Source organism: Schistocerca americana, chromosome X (genome assembly GCF_021461395.2).
Source record: "Schistocerca americana isolate TAMUIC-IGC-003095 chromosome X, iqSchAmer2.1, whole genome shotgun sequence".
Lineage (NCBI taxonomy): Eukaryota > Metazoa > Arthropoda > Insecta > Orthoptera > Acrididae > Schistocerca > Schistocerca americana.
In genome coordinates, this window is record NC_060130.1 from 560,518,253 (window position 1) to 560,535,562 (window position 17,310).

The window sequence follows — 17,310 nt, forward strand, 5'->3', positions numbered from 1 at the left end:
CTAAGTTCTAGGGGACTGATGACCACAGCAGTTGAGTCCCATAGTGCTCAGAGCCATTTGAACCATTTTTTTTGTTAATTAACATGTACTATGAAGACTGTAGCATGTCGCTTCCAAAACAGGTGCGAGCGTCTGCAGCTCCGTCCTCTCTTTAAAAAGATATAGCGGAAACAAAGGAGTTATTAGGGTATTGCTCACTGGAGAAACGAATGAGTAGCAAATAACGGATCTATAAATGGGAAATAAATAACTAAGAATGGCTTATCCTTAGAGTACCAACCTTTAATCAGTCTATTAAACGTAATACCTGTAAATTGCCAGAACAGACAATGATCTACGAGGGTTGTCCAAAAAGTAACTTCCTATCGGTCTCGAAATGTGAAGCTCAATGAAAATCAGATAGGTTTCATTTGCAACAGGCTGCCCCTTCCATCTACTTCTCTAGATAGTAGCCGCTCCGACTTGGACATTTGTCGTAGCATCGTACCAAATTTCCAATATCATCGTCGTAGAAGGAAACCGCCTTTGCTTTCCGCCAGTTCTCTATGCTGGTCTACAGCTCGTTGTCTGTGCCAAAATACTGTCCTCATAGCTAATGAGTCATGTGAGTAGAGATGAAAATGAGAGTGAGCTACTTCCGGGGTATATAGTGGGTGATGCAACACACCCCATCGAAACCGTAGGATGGGCATCTTCATCGCCCACGCATTGTGAGGCCGACAGTGGTCATGAAGAGAGAAACGCACAACAGTTACGTAGGGTTACATGAAATTAGGTGAAATCTCTCGGCAGGCCCCCACACTTGGTGGGATACACTATTTTCGTGCTTACTATGCGGTCAGAATTTCAAAGTGCAACGTGACGCGATCGACGGGCATGCACGAGATACTACCCAACACATTTGTGCAAAGCTTAATGGGATTTTCGCTTTAGTTCCCATTACACGACCGATGGGAACGTACCTTCTGGACACTCCTCGCAACTAAAATATCTTTCATTTGTACTCTCGTCCCACTAGGTGCGACATCGACAGTACATTTATTTATATTAACAATAATGTTGTAAATAAGAGCAGGAAAGCTGCTTCGAAAGCCTTGGTGTTGCAAAAACGGGTGCCAGTTTTGGCCTTTAGGCGGAGGAATAGCAAAATCGGTGACAGCCTAGTACTAAGAGTTCAGCACTGATTACACGTCCATTGCTTTCGTCACTATGTACCCTCGTCTCGCTGAGTGTGTGAAGCCTATGCGAGTGGAGAGTAGGTGGCGGTTACTTCAGGTCACTCCCCGTTTAGTTGGTATCTGGAGGCAGATGGTGAGAGGCCTCCTTAAGGTAAACATTTAGCTGTGAAGCTAAAAAGCCACCAGCATCTCCTTCTTAAAAGGTCAGTCGTTCTTGGCCCGTTTCCATCGACGCCGCCACACCAACATATGAGCAGTTTTTCCATGAGGTGGACCTGTGTTGTCATTATTTCCCTTTCATCATACTCAATACCTGCACCCTGCCCCTTAGGTTGGAGTGATAAGCTGTAATAAAGCAATGTGCTCTTTCTGTAAAATGTGTGTGTGTGTTTTTGTATGTGTGCTCTCCAGTGTATTGTGTCGTAGCGACACTTCATTGCCAACGCGTATGCTGACAATAAACACCGAAGTGTCACTGTTATCAGTATAAACAGGGCCAGTGATCCGCACCAACGGACATATAGTGAGGTGAGATGGGGTTGGTCATCACGCTCTTCCGGGGAGTATTACTACCGCAACAGGTGCGGCCAACGTGTTGTCCGCCGGTGGAGTTGTTGGTGCCCCAGAGCACCGGTGAGCCGACTGTGGGATTTTCCCACCTTTCCACAGAACACACGGGCTGTCTGCGCCCCTACAACAGGCTAAAGAAACTTTTAACAAACAACAGGCATACATACACCCACACACAAAAGAGAACCGGCAAAGATAGAATGGAAACTATTCCTATGAAATTTAACGGCAAAATGTCCCTGGAAATAGAAAAATGTTTTAAAAAGTCTGATGTAAGATGTGGCTTACAGGTTAATAACACCGAAAAACTACGGATAAAACATAAATTGAGAGGGAACTATGATAAATTTGATGGCTCTGGAGTATACAGGATTGACTGCAGTAACTGTGACAAATATTATATCGGTCAAACAGGCCGCTCTTTTAAATTAAGGTTTAAAGAACACTCACAGCCACGAAACAAAACGGCTTTGGAACAGCATTTGTCTGATACTGGTCACTCCATAGGGAGGTATGCCTCTTCATATTTAAAGCGCACAAATGTAAATTTTGTCAGTACTACTTTTCATTATGGTCTATGTATTGTTCTTACGCTGTATACAGTTTGCGAGTGTATTTATATTTCTCCTATTTTTGCTGCAGATCTGATGATGGTCAGTAAAGACCGAAACCGGTAATCTGTTAAACAAAAATATTGTGACTATAGACGTAAATTAAAGGAAAATTATCTTGCAGAATTATTCATGTTAGCAAATAATGAAAGCATTACTATGAGGCCAGGGAAAGAAGTATCAATAGAGAAAATCCTTAACGATGCTTTTGTGAAAGTTACTAACTGGCTCTGTGCAAATGTGTGACCTTCAAACTTTAGGAAGGACAACTCATCCAGTTTTGTACACTCAAAAAATCCCACCTCCTAGTAATTAAATATATCAACAAGAAATAATAAACAAGGTAGAATTGCCAAGATTTTAGGTGAACATACGGATGAAAACTTAAACTGGAAACAAGCATACAGTAGTCCTGCTAAAACGTTTAGGGATGGTTACATTTCCCGTGAGAATGTGTTGCCAAATTTGGGAATATAGAGGACAGAAAGTTGATGGATTTTGAATATTTTCATTCACTGATGTCTTATGGGGCAATATTCTTGGGAACTCCTCACCTAGCTAAAAATTATTCATTACACAAATGAAAGCAATTGGATTGGGGTTTATGCACACACATCTTGCACACATCACTTTAATCAGATGGGAATATTGCCCACTCCCTCACAATACATTCATTCATTTATGAAATCTGTTATCAAATGTCAGTCTGAGTTTAAGAGCAATAGAGATATTCGCAGGAACAACACTGTAATAAAACTGATCAGCATTACCCTTTAAAGAATGTCACTTTGGTGCAGATAGGGGTGAAATATGCAGCTTTAACACTCTTTGACAACACACTCATGGAAATGAAGTGTCTCATAGATAACAGAAATGATTTCAATTATAAATAAAGATGTTTCACCTTAATAACTCGTGCACCATACAGGATCTTTTGAATAGAAATAATTAGTCATTTTTATGAATAAAATTGTAAATGGGCAGAATGTAGCCATATAAATAATTTTTCGTATATTTTGAAAGCGTTACGTACTGGCGTGTGAGTGTGGAGAAGGAATAAAGTAGTGGTAGTGTCACAAAATAATACATTTGTATAACTAATAGTCTTATTTTCAAAAACTAGTTGTTCCAGATTAAGGAAATATACGCATTAACTCATAAAACGTTTCTGCAAATTACTAATGAATTTTCAATACATTTCGTCTGACCGTTTTAAGAAACAAAAATTGTGCTCACTCGATTCGAGTTATCATTATAAGATCATCATGTTTTGTTACTGACCATAACAATTTGATCAATAAGTTTATTAAATATTCAGCCACACATTTTTGGAAAATATTCTCTAAATATAGTCTTCATGTAGAGTTTTCTCTCATGTTTGAAAACTTGTATAACACGTTCACCCACTGTTTAAATTGCATATGTGTGCGTTGTGCTTGCTGCTTTGGGATGTAATAGCTAACAAGTATGAGTCATTGCATTATGTGACACGCTCATACATATCAACTAAGCGCAGACACCTTCTCGCATTGATCAGTTCTGTCCATATTCAGACACCAAGGAGCATTTTTTGACGTGTCCTACACAATTCATCCTAGCTCTTCCTTTCTTAGGGAGACTTCTACCTTGAATTGGTCCTTACGTTATGGAAACTTAAAGCTATTAAGTGACACAGTTAATTAGCTATTTGTTCCACTGATCCCGTTCACGATAAACACAACGTATTACATCAGTTTTCAAAAAGTCATAAAATAATATAAATATCAACTATTAAATTACTTTGAACTACAGCCTGAGAGAAATCGCTATATGAAGACTATATTTCGAGAATATTATCCTCAAGAACTCAGGCCGAATACCTAATAAGATTATGGATGCAAATTGATAGGATAAATAACAAAACCCTATGGTCCTACAGCGGTAAATCTAAGCGACTGCGCGTAATTTTTTTTTCTGGAAACGATCAAATGAAACCTACTTAAAATTCCTTGATAATTCGAAGAAATATTTTATGAGTGAATATGTGGATTTCATTAGTCTAAAACAACACATTTTTAAAAAGTAGCGTGGTACTGATACAAATTTATTATTTTGTGACACTGTCACAGCTTTATTCCTTCACTACGCACACACTCTGATAGTAACGCTTTCAGTATTTCTTGAACACCGAAAAAACCTACGATAGCATTCTGCCTTATCATTCATGATAATGTAATTTCACTAAAGACATATTCTTGGAGCGAAAATACAGAGGCGACTCGAATGTTTTATATTTTCTTTTAAATGACAGGGGACCTTCACAAACTCAGCTTGACGTGCAACATTATACATAAAAAATGGTACGGCTGAGGATTATTCAGTAATTTAAAGCCGGCCGGAGTGGCCGAGCGGTTAAGGGCGCTACAGTCTGGAACCGCACGACCGCTGCGGCCGCAGGTTCGAATCCTGCCTCGGGCATGGATGTGTGATGTCCTTAGGTTAGTTAGGTTTAAGTAGTTCTAAGTTCTAGGGGACTTATGACCACAGCAGTTGAGTCCCATAGTGCTCAGAGCCAGCCAGTAATTTAAGAGACAATGTCGGCAGCTTTCTGATACTTTTTTAGGTTGTGTAGATAAATCTAGAAGACATTATAGACAGTTGGCCTGTGCTGCAATGGCTGGTAGTTGATTCAGAATCTAAATAAAAGTAACATTATGCTCTCTCATAGTTAAAAAAGGTGCCTTTCTTTTACCACAACTGCTCCAAATTATTGAAATTTGTCACTTCAGTGGTTGTCGAAAGGCTGTCACTACACTGTTGGGGTCCCACAGATGTACAACTGCGCTTAAATGTCAACGACATATGACACTACAGGTTACAAATAAAAAGATTTCGTATAGTTAATTTTAAACGTCTTATGAATTAAGAAATATGTTGATTCCCACTATGTCAGCTACTTACATGTTGCATTTATCAACCTTAGAAGTTAACGTAATGCTGTGGAGCACGGAAGGGCTGTAACAGGGAAGGTAAATGGCCGACTTCGGATTATTCGAAGAGTTTTAGCAAAATATGGATCATCTGTAAAGGAGACACCGTGTCGAACAATAGTGCGAACCATTCTTGAATAATGCTCGAGTGTTTTGGACCCCAATAGATCGGATTAAAGGAAGACAACGAAGCAATTCACAGGCGGGCTGCCAGATTTGTTACCGGTAGGTTCGATCAACACGCAAGTATTACTGAGATGCTTTGGCAACTCAAATGGGAATCCCTGAGGGGAATGCGAAGTTCTTTTCGAGGAACACTGTTGAGAAAACTTAGAGAAGCGGCACCAGAAGAAGGTACATTTCGCGTCAGGACCACAAGAACAAGAGAAATTAAAGCTTGTAAGGAGGCATTTATACAGCCGATTTTCCCTCGCTCTGTTTGCGACTGGAATAGGAAAGGGAATGATAAGTAGTGGCACAAGGTACTCTCCGCCACGCACAGTACGGTGACTTGCGGAGCGTACATGTATATGTAGGTGTAGAACCACTCTGCTTAAAGGTTTTTCATTCATTTTCTTTTAAAATAATGCTACATACTGACTGTTGTAGATGAGTTCGCTTAATATAAACGAATACTCAGTGTATTAGTAGAAGTAAATAATACCTTTGCTCCAAAAGATCTTTATGTTTCTAAATGAACACTTTTATTTAGAAAGAAACAAATTGTCTGCAGACATTGTTTGTAACTTACTTCTTTATATTTAGCTTTGTACTCTCACAGGCATATACACTGCACATCAGAATTTATGGATCACTTTTTCGAAACCCCATAATTATTTCCCATTGAGATGTATAACTTTCAAATTTAGCTCAGAGCCACCTACAATCTTCCTCTGTAATGATGGAAAAGCGTTGCGCCCTGAGACGTCACCCTTGGGATCGGCGACGCTTCAAACAGCAACGTGCTTATACATGCAAAAAACAAAAAAAAGGGAGGGGGGGCAGAGCTCAGAAGTTCGTGTGAGGGTCGATGATATCACACTGGCAGAAAATTTCACCAAAGTTCAGCCCCACGCCACCGTTACACAATGGGAAGGACGTCGCACCCCATCTTACCCCTTTTTATACATTTTTTCGACAGCTCTGAGATGGAGATTAGAACAGCGACGCCCAACGTTGAAATCACACGATTTGCTTATGCGTGACCGAGGAAAACACTACTGACACATCACCTATCAGATTGAAACAACCACTTACCTCAAGGCGTTGATTCCTACACATTTTGCGGTCGAAAACAACACTTCACAATGCAATAAGCAACAAGATGGAGTTCTTGACAATCCTTGACACAGCTGACAGCCCACGGACGCTTTTACCTAAGGACATCGTTGGCCAGCATTAAACGTGATCGCACCACTTTGGAGTGCAGTGCGACCACAATTTTTGATATGGTGTACAGTGTGGAACCACAAGGGACAGTTCATAACCATTCGACGAAGTCTGAACGTGATCCGAAGCTTCAAAGGGTGTTTACGCTGTTTTAGCCCCCCTGTTTCACTCCTTCCGGGGGTGTAATGATGCAGCGGTGCAGCATTGAACGTACTTGAATAACCTCAATGCCACCCGCCCACGTTTCTTGAGCACTTTAAAAATGTACGTTTACAAAAAAAATCTGTGACGAGAGTCCTAGGTGCCTGCAGTTAGGCAGCTACTTGACACTTCTCCTTTATGGCCAATGCCAATGGCCAATGGCTCTGAGCACTATGGGACTTAACATCTGTGGTAATCAGTCCCCTAGAACTTAGAACTACTTAAACCTAACTAACCTAAGGACATCACACACATCCATGCCCGAGGCAGGATTCGATCCTGCGACCGTAACAGTCTCGCGGTTCCGGACTGAGCGCCTAGAACCGCTAGACCACCGCGGCCGGCTCTCCTTTATGGCATGGCTATTAGCAGCCACCCAGGACGGTCTCATTGGTTTTCACTGCGGAGGTATAGTTTTAAAGCGCTCATCAAACCTGGGCGGGTGGCACTGACAGTACTGTCAAACTGGGGGCGTCTTAGAAGGACCATTTGCCGTTTTGTTCTCACATGCGTTAATTTCGCACCCCCCCCCCCCCCCCCCCCTGTAATCATACAACGGGAGAGTGAAAACATGAGGGCTGAAAAAGTATAAGCATCCCATGCTGCTTCAGACTGCGATTAAATTTCGTCAACTGGTTTTCAGCTGTTCCTTGTGGTTTCACATTGTACACCAGAGCAAAATTTACGGTCCCACTATACTCCAAAGGGGTGTCATCGTGTTCAGTGGGGCTGTTACCTCGCGATATCCTTAGAGAAGTATTGAAGCCGCTGTGGCGTGTCAGCTGTGTACAAATTGTCAAGAACATCGTTCTGCTATTCATCAGTGCCTGAATGGAAGGGGTGATTTCATTGACGCCATTATGCCACCATCTGAGACCTTTTCGAGCCGATTCTGTGTGGCGGTGTATCTGGAACGTTTTCCTCCGCCGGACGTAACAAAACCGCGTCACTACAAACCTTCTCATCGAATGACGTGTCCGCGGTGGTGTTGGGTAGAACTGTGGTGAAATTTGGTGCAGTGTGCAATCATTATCCCACCATAGGCCTCACAGTAACTTCTGAACTGTGACCTTTCTCCCGCATCTGGTGACACCTTGCTGTTTGAAGCGTCACATAGCCCGAGGCTGACGTCGCAGGACGTCACGTTTTTTCACCATCACAGAGGAATGTTATAGCCACCTTTCATCCAAATTTGAGACTTACAGGTCGCAATGGGAAATAATTACGGGCTTCCGAAAAATTGCGCCTTTACTTTGTTGCGCAGTGTGCTATCATTAGGTAAGTGACCAAATATTAAAAAGGAAGAATTTGTTCACATTTGGGCTTCTGTTTCGTTGTCAAACAAAGATGATGTCAACAAGCCCTCGAAGGGAGTTTCGGCAATCTGCTAGTTATTAAACGAAAACCATCAATAACATCGACTTCTGTTGTTTTCAAATTCACCAAAATTCATGTGCCTGAAGCCATTTAATGGTGTGTCAGTAGGAGGATGAAGCGAAAAGAAGCAATTTAATGAACCACTGATATCCAAGTCATTAAAGAAAGTTGTCCACAGCAATGTTAAATAAATTTTTCCTACTCTTCTTTTCATATATTCTCAGGCACTCTAAATTGCAGGGATGGGGAGCTTGCGTTATTAAAATAGCCACTTAATGTTTTTTAGGCGCGCAGTGATCGCTCTTCAGAGACGCTTTAATATTTAGTATTCGTGTAATGCGTTCTGGAAATCTTAGCTACAGTGTTAGCAGATGACAACTGGACGGTTTGTATCTTTTCTCTATTTCATGATATTTCTTATTTGTTTAGGTTCTTCCATTGGAACTCTCTCGTTGAATATTGGTCGTAGAATTCGTCGCCCACATTCTGTATTTTGCTGTATAAATTACAGCCGCATTCATCTCTATGAATGTGAAATATCGTTGGTGAAATCGAATAGGTAGAGGAGCGTCCCAGAAAAGCCAGAGAGCTATTTTTGTGTGTGGCTTATATTCTTCTCTCCTGAACTGATGTCGCTAGATACAACATATTAACAAAAATTGACTTTTTTGTTAAGCTTTTCTAAAGAAGTTAAAGTGCATCCAGCGACTGAAGCTATATTATAGATTTCTCTTACCTCATTATTTTCGGTATTATCAGTACTGAAATTGCAAAGTAGTGTCTTCAGTGGGAAAAAGGTTGAAGCCCTTCATTATTAGCCTGAAGCTTTCAAGAGGTTAATCTACTGGCCTAACAACCCCAGCTACTCTGCTAAGCAGTGCGTTGCTGAAGTACAGATCTACTCACAACCATGGCTTAATTTGACTTTTCAGGAAAAGTAACGTGGAACAAAAATAAAATGTATTCATTACCCAAGAAGTTTCCATTTGGATTACTGTTTGTTCTCTATATTTCAGATTTTCTCTGCATGCCCATACCTCCTTAGAAAAATGACGGTGCTTTTATTTAAATCATATGCAGGCATTTTTGTACCACTTCTTTGTCAGAACTGGGAAAAGACACATTTAACTACCTCGAATCCTCATCCAAAGCGAATTATTCGTGCTACATTCCACCTAATGCGTTAGAATAAGGAACAACTCTACGTCTCTTCAACGCGATGTGAGTTCTCTCTCCCTCTTGTGACTTATTTATGTCTGAAGACACAAAATTACGCAAATAACTTTTTGAAGTAAGGAATGATGGCTAGAGTTTGGTATATTGTCAGGATCATAGTCACTGGAGATGGAGCGCTACATCAAGTGGGGGAGGGAATGTCATCTTGTTAAGGGAATCATACTGGCAATCACTTGAATTTATTGTGAAAAACCGTGGAAAATCTAAATCAGGATGGATGAAAATCCTTTACTATAAGTCGTAAGAAACATTACTGATGACGTAGTTGTGCTTCGGCGTCAGATGCTTTTGATGATGGATTGATTTAAAATCTCAGGTGTCAGATTTGCGTGCTTTCGCGTTGCATAACACGTGCGGGTACATTTCCACCCCGTGGTGGCTTGCGGATTACAGATTTAAACATAGAAATGATTAACAGTGTTTTACAGGATACTGTAGCTACAGAAAAGATTGTTTTTCTCCAGATATACGACACAGGACAGTGGGTAGTCTATCAGGGGCAGTCAAATGAAGACCGAATACCCGCCACAACGGGACCATGGAATGATTTCCTTCAAAAGTAATCTCCACACGCGTTAAGACATTTATCCCGCTTAGAACCAAGACGATAAATTCCTGTTCCGTAGATAGAAAGTAGTCGGCCGCTGGCGGATTCACAAAGACACCCACTCTTGGACTCCTTGGTCCGACAGAAACCGCCGTCCACACATTTCTTTCTTCAGGTCACCAAATATGAGAAAATCACACAGTGAAATGTATGGGCTATACGGAGGATGTTGCGTGTTTCTTAGCCAAATTTCTGAAGCGCAGCCTACGAGCAACTATTGTTCCACGCCTAAGGAACTTGTCTCCACTTATTATCATGCAATCACTGGAGTCCGTGTAGCGAGCGGCCGAAGAATGCAGGCCGCGTCTGCTACACACCTGTGTAAATGGTAGTCGAATCGTAGGCGTTAGCCGTAAGACACTATGACAGTAGGACGATGACACTACTCCAGCCCGCCATCAACCAAGGTCATAACCCAATAACTTCGTGCACCTCTGATTTGGTACTATGGCGTTCCCCCACGACAGCGGTGGCAGCATCGAAACGTAGCTGCAGTGGGGTCACACGTGGCGCCGTCTGTGTATTATAGCTAGTGTTCGGTTTTCATTTGACTAACGTGGTCCTTTTATACTTTGCGGTTACAATTATCAATCGTATTTCCAGGAACATTTTGACGCAGAAATAAATTGTGCCGTTGTGTGTGTGTGTGTGTGTGTGTGTGTGTGTGTGTGTGTGTGCGTGCGTGTGCACACTTTCTTATGTATTCATGTACAATATACACCCTAACATAGTCGTGAAATTTCTTTGCAGCTCAAGCGATGATGTGAGGCCCAACGTTTATCTGGAGGGTGATGATGGAGAAGATCAATCTTGCGCGTCCCCATCTACCTCTTCGGTAAGTGAGCGCAAGACACGCTGCCCAGACTTTAAGTACATAAAATACCATATTTACCTTATTTACGCAAGTGAGTAACACTGTCTATGCAGTAATAGTAATGAAGTACTATGAAATTTGTTTTCTAGAGTAAACAAGAAGTTTCTTTCCTTTTGGATATTTTTGCGTATCTACCTGACACGGTCCTGATGCGGAAATACCAAAATTCTATCGCTGAGCATAACATGAAGCTGATTGTGTCACTTACAAACATCATGCCAGACCCATTTCAAGCCCGTATACTCTAATGAGATAGCGACTTCGAAATAGATCCATGTTAGTTTTAAACTTATACTTTCATAATAACTGTGCACAGAAACAATATAACAAATGTTGGTATATTTAACTCTCAGTGCTTAATGTGGTTCTCATCGGTTTTATGAACAAGGAAGAGGTGCCAGTGAACCTTGAGGCGAAATATATTTTTATTACAGTCCCCCATGGCAGTTCAAACAGATTTTTAGCCCCACTACAGTTTCTGCTTTGCTTAATGCAGCATGACTCAGCAACATTAAAGAACAAAACAGAGTAATAATTTACAATAGAAGAAACTTAGTTGCATTCGTACTAACAGAAAAATACTTATGTATTTTATATGAGGAAAGAAGTGAAAATGGAATCTTGATTCTGTTTTGTTGGTCTCCGTAGCTAAGCTTTCAGCGCGTCTTACTGTCCTGTAGAAGACGCGGCTTCAATTCCTGTTACCGCCAGGGATACTTTCCTGGAAGTAAGGTGGTATCGGGTTGCACTGAGCCTCACGAGCATAATTGTGGAGTTCACTAATGATAAATAGCGGCTATAAATAGTGATGTCCTTCCGGATGTGTAGCCGAGTTGTTGTTTCCATTCTTGCACAGAATTTTGTGACCGATCCTGCAGTCTTCTTCCGGTTCTACGAGCTGTGCTGTTGTGTGTACCTGATGCCCGTCCAACCACGCCAGGCAACAGTACACCTAACACCACAGTTCTCAGAACATGAAGAAGGCTGCTGGGTCTATCGTCCAACTATTGTGCAGAAACGGAAACAACTCAGCTGTACACCAGGAAATGCACACAGAAATTAAAGTCATTAGCTGCCAGTGGACATTTATTCATATCAGTGGGGCAAGTTGAATGTATCTGCCGGACCAGGATTCGAATCTGGGTCTCCTGCTGACCAAGTAGATACCTTGACCCTGTAGACAGTGGTGACCACACCAATACGGGCTACCCTAGCATGCTTTCCGTCTGATCCAAATACTGAACTTATATCACATGCTACTGATATAGTGCCCTTCTTCATTAGCCTCATTACTCGCAGCATCTCGCCGATTCCCGTAAAAGTTTGAACTTGGTGTGCATCTACAATGATGGGATCATTGGCCGTCATCGTCCATCCGAAAGGACACACACCACACATATATAATTATATAATTAAGGCGATGACGGCCAACGATCCCTTCAGTGCAGATGCACACCAAGCTCGAAGTCTTACGGGAATCGGCGAAATGCCGTCAGTAGTGAGTCTAATAAGCTGGGGCACAATACCAGTACTGTGTGGTGTAAGCTGAGAATTTGGGTCTGACGGGACGCGTGCTAGTGTAGTCCATGTGGGTTTATATGGATGGCGTAGTGGTTAGCACATCTGCCTATTGAACATGAGACCCAGGTTCGAATCCTGGCCTGGCAAAAATTTTCAACTTGACCCATTTATACAAATCAATGCCCACTGACTGCTAATGTCTTTAATTTACTTATGTCTTGATTCATAGTGGGTGCAGGATCAAAATGGGGTCTGCTCGTTCGGACATCTCCGACACCAATAATCTATCACGCCCGAGAGAACACAACGGCTCTGAGGTCTAGAAAGCTAATAACGGCTGAGAGAGTTGTGTGCCGTCCACATGCCCCTCCACACAGCATTCACCAGAGGATGACCGGGACGATGGTTAACAGCGTGACTTCTTACAGGTGTGATACGGAGTTATTTTAATTAATTATGTTGCAGAATCTTGTTATTTATATTCAGTATACAAAATACTTGGTGATTTTGCTTTGAATATGTAGGGAACAAGCTATTATAAAGAAGTGACTAAAAGAGTAGAGAATAGCTTTTCGTTATTCTCACATATCACAATCGGCGGTAGTATATGATTTCAACGAATTAAATAAAAACCTTTTCTATTGAAATAAAATGATTGTCACTAACACGTATAAAGGACTGCAAACACATCTTACAAAGTGTCAGATAAAAACATGAAAGATGTGCGAAAATGCATGCTGTAACATCCCTAGTAGTTACGAAATCTGGATAATTCGAAGGAAGGAATTCAGGCACGTCTTCCTACAGTTGTTTTCATGCTATACCTTCCAAAAAGTGTTTATGAATATCAAAAATATTTTATATGTGTACTATGCTGCAGGTGTTTTCAAAGAAAGGGCTGGTTAGACACTTCAACAAGTCGAATTTTGCTACTTTTATCCAGACATTTGTCTACAAAAATGGGTTTTTCTCTAAGTAGTCTCATCAGTGACACAGAAAATTAGAACTACTCAAATCGTAAGATAAAATCTAAATCCTAGTTTATATTGATTGCTCCGCTCCATTTACAGTATATACCAATACTACTTTATCTAATTGAAACATTCACTAATCCCATCCGACAATGACATGAAGAAACAGCACCTTGAATAGAGCTGTTCTTCAGTAATAATAAATTGATTATTTCATGTTTCACCAGCCTGTTTTACACTTTTTTAGTGTAGCGCCTACTGAAGCGGTGATTCAGGAATGTCAGTGATACAATAGCATGATTCCCTCTCAAAGGATTATATTATCAGTGAAACAAAACTATTAGCTTTAATTTTTTGGGCACACGTCTCCTGTATATTTGCAGGCAGATCTAGATGCGCAGGAGGTGTGAGCCCATGACTGAATTTACAATTACACTTCCGGAAAGAGAAAGATTGTAAAAAACTATGAATACCACGTTATATACCTGTCGCTGTTTTCACATACCTAAGAAGAACTGACGTCGTTTGTTTTTTTCTTTTTTACACCTACTGTAATCTGTCTGGAAGTGTCAGTAATCATAAAGGTGTTGCGTTGATATAACATCACGTCCGACTTCATAGCCGTCAAACAAAGACCAACTGCTAGCACCCGTCAAGTTCATGCAAATATAATAACAATCGTAAACCTATTAAGTGTATCTAGAGCTACCGTATCTAGTGCCATATGTTATGTAGAATTCATGGGACAATTTACTGCTGAACATTAAATGCTCTTTGAGACCATTTGGCAACGAAAATGAAGTTCAGAGGTGTTAATACCACCAAAGTAAGTATCCCAACGACTGGAAACATATACTGTCGTTTGAATTACTTTTGCACTACTGCGTACTGTGTTTACATTTGGTGAACAAGTGGGAAGCTCCTTTCCTGACTGTCTTCCAGCCGTGAAGCGTGGTGAAGGCTCTCCAATGACTGAGGAGGACATGTCGTTCCCAGTGGCTGCTGTGGTTACATAGAAAAGGAAACGAACAGGTAAAGTCAATTTTAGATGACAACGTGTGTTATGTTATGGAGAAATTAGTTTTAGCACGATATTTAATGTTTCGAGATGATAAGCATCGATTTACTTGGCAATTTATATGGAAATTTTTCTTCATGAACGTAAGGGAAACCTGCGACTCTTTGTTGAATTTCGTAGAGATCGAATGTGAATATTAAACAGCCATTTTTGTCCGTTATGAAAAATCAGTTATGACCCTATTACAGTCATATGGTATCTCTCGAAGACTTGGTACACTTGTTTTATTTCATTTCTCTTGTTTAAGGAGAGTTGTAGAATACAACTGATCACTGTCCAGCATTTATATGCATCTATTCTGAGTGGAGCCACACTTCTTGTGAATCTGGAAGGTGCCTATTCACCATATTAGGTGTCTGACCATTACATACGTCTCGTTTTTTCTACTTCGATGCACTCGTCATAAAATACATTAAACCCGGTGTAGTAAATAGTGTGGACTGAAGATGTGTCACTACTGTATTTCAGTCTGTCTTTATTAATTCTTTGTAGGAATAAATTGTTCTATCCAGTTTGGTTGCACCGACAAAATCTAAACTAGAGCCGTGGTAGCAAAAACAGGTACCATAAAATGTTTCTTAAGAATAACTGGGAACTTTATCAACTGCAAGTGTGCCTGCTTCTTGCTATCTTGTCTTTATACGCAGAAATGGGATTTGTGTAAGTGTTAGTACCGTTACATTTCGAATCATTGTACGAAGAAGAGTGCCGATATTGCCTATAAAACCCGTTTTGAAACCCAGTTATTACATCGATTTGGAGACAGTACATTTCACAGAACGTGGTCACTTAGCCATCACAGATGATGAGTTAAGTTATATATAACATTGAGGGTCACGGAATGAAGTGAAATGGGCATTGATAGTGTGATGTACGTTAGGGTCCAGGTGAATACTCCTAATGGCGTTAATAGCCCAAGAGCATCAAATACTGTTTAATCATGAGGGAATGTTATTTTGTCATCGTAGAAAGTGATTCATTAAATTTTTAACACTTTATTTTCAATTTATATATTCACAAAACGCTTCTCATCATTTGCCGGTATCGGCCTCCACCGGCCATCTGCACAGTCATTAAAAGAAATCAGCAAACGGTGATCACAACATGTCATATGCCAAAGTATTACGTGTCGCTGTGATCACCACATTTTGTTTTCTTTATATAGTTCTGTCGATGGCCATTGCAGGTCGACACCGATAAAGATTTTGAAGCGTTTTGTGACCCTCTCATACGAAAATAAACTGTTAACGGTGTAATTAGCAACTTTCCATTCGTCCCTCATACATCTCCATGTGGTACTGCAAGTGTCACCGTCCCGTAAAAGCAGGTTGTCATCATACTGTGGAGGAGTAGCCTGGTACTCTTTTAGACTGATAGTACTGCTGAAATCTCCCGACTGGCTGCGCTGCGCCCTACAACTTCATAATTGTCTTCAGAGGTAAGCAACAGTACGAGCAGAACAAATTAATCTTGCTTTCGTTTAACCTCAATCTGAATTTTATATAATTGCAGATACTATCATAGCCGGCCGGTGTGGCCGAGCGGTTCTAGGAGCATCAGTTTGGAACCCCGCGACCGCTACGATCGCAGGTTCAAATTCTGCCTCGGACGTGAATGTGTGTGATGCCCTTAGGTTAGTTAGGTTCAAGTAGTTCTAAGTTCTAGGGGACTGATGACCATAGATGTTAAGTCCCATAGTGTTCAGAGCCAAAAAGCCATTTGAACCATTTAGAAGATACTCATACAGTGCTGTGGAATGTGTATGGCTCTGGCACCTCCACACCTTTTGTCCAAAGCGGCTTGCGCTGGCCTCTTCTATAAGTACAACAATGTGATAAAAGTACTGTTTACATAAGACAGGACGACCCGCTTGTGAAGTCCGTTGATGGGTTATGTAAACTGTGATTTTGAAAATTAGCATTAGCAATTCACGACGACTGACATTCTCGCTACACAGCAATCTAAACGTGATTTCCGCCAGCTGCATATTTTCACTTTCTGCTACCAGATGTGAACCTAAAGTGTGCCCTCCTCTGATAGCGAAAGAGACGTAGTATAGTCTTAGGAATGAGACGCCATTAAGTTTATTTGTCTTTCACCAGCTTGATGTTGTAATTATCGCTCCGATTTGGTTATAATCACTCACTGTGGTCAACCTTCAAACTGTGTCGCGTACTAGGTCGCATGAGAGTTAAGGAAATGCGGGAACCCCACCCGTAGTAATTGGCGAGGTCATGAGCGCGTAGTTCACCATTCTCTTCAATCACGTACTACCTATTAACCCTTCGCTAGTGTGGCGACTTTACGTCCCAAGTTTGGTGAGCCTGGTATCTCAGACCAACACAATAAACAATTGTATAAACATAGAATTTATTAGTATATCAGTTACAGGCAAGAACAGAACTATTCTTCAGTCATTTTCCTTTATCTTATGTACCTTATATAAGTAAATGTTGCGGTAAATATTACACGAATATTATGCAACTCTTTGGTCAAATAATTATGTGCTAGCGTATTAATAAACTTTTAGGAAAACAGAAAAATTTCTTATGCAGTTACTATTTAACACTTTGCGCTTATTCCCAATCCTTTCACAAAACTTCAATACCTTCAAGACACGTGTACTTTTCGCAATTTCTGCTGTGATACTTCGTTGTCCTGTTTTGTTCCGAAGTACATGTACGGCATTCACATTTTCTCTCGTAGTCCATTATTTAATTTAAGCTTT

The 17,310-nt window shown here is 40.9% G+C and overlaps 1 protein-coding gene across 1 annotated transcript in view; it reads left to right on the top strand.

Annotated features, from left to right (window-relative positions):
- The window catches only part of LOC124556741, an 87,221-nt gene that overhangs the window by 26,949 nt on the left and 42,962 nt on the right, over positions 1–17,310 (top strand). Inside the window, exon 2 of the mRNA XM_047130742.1 lies at positions 10,889–10,973. Coding sequence (XP_046986698.1) covers positions 10,889–10,973 — 85 coding nt within the window. The remainder of the gene's footprint in view (positions 1–10,888; positions 10,974–17,310) is intronic.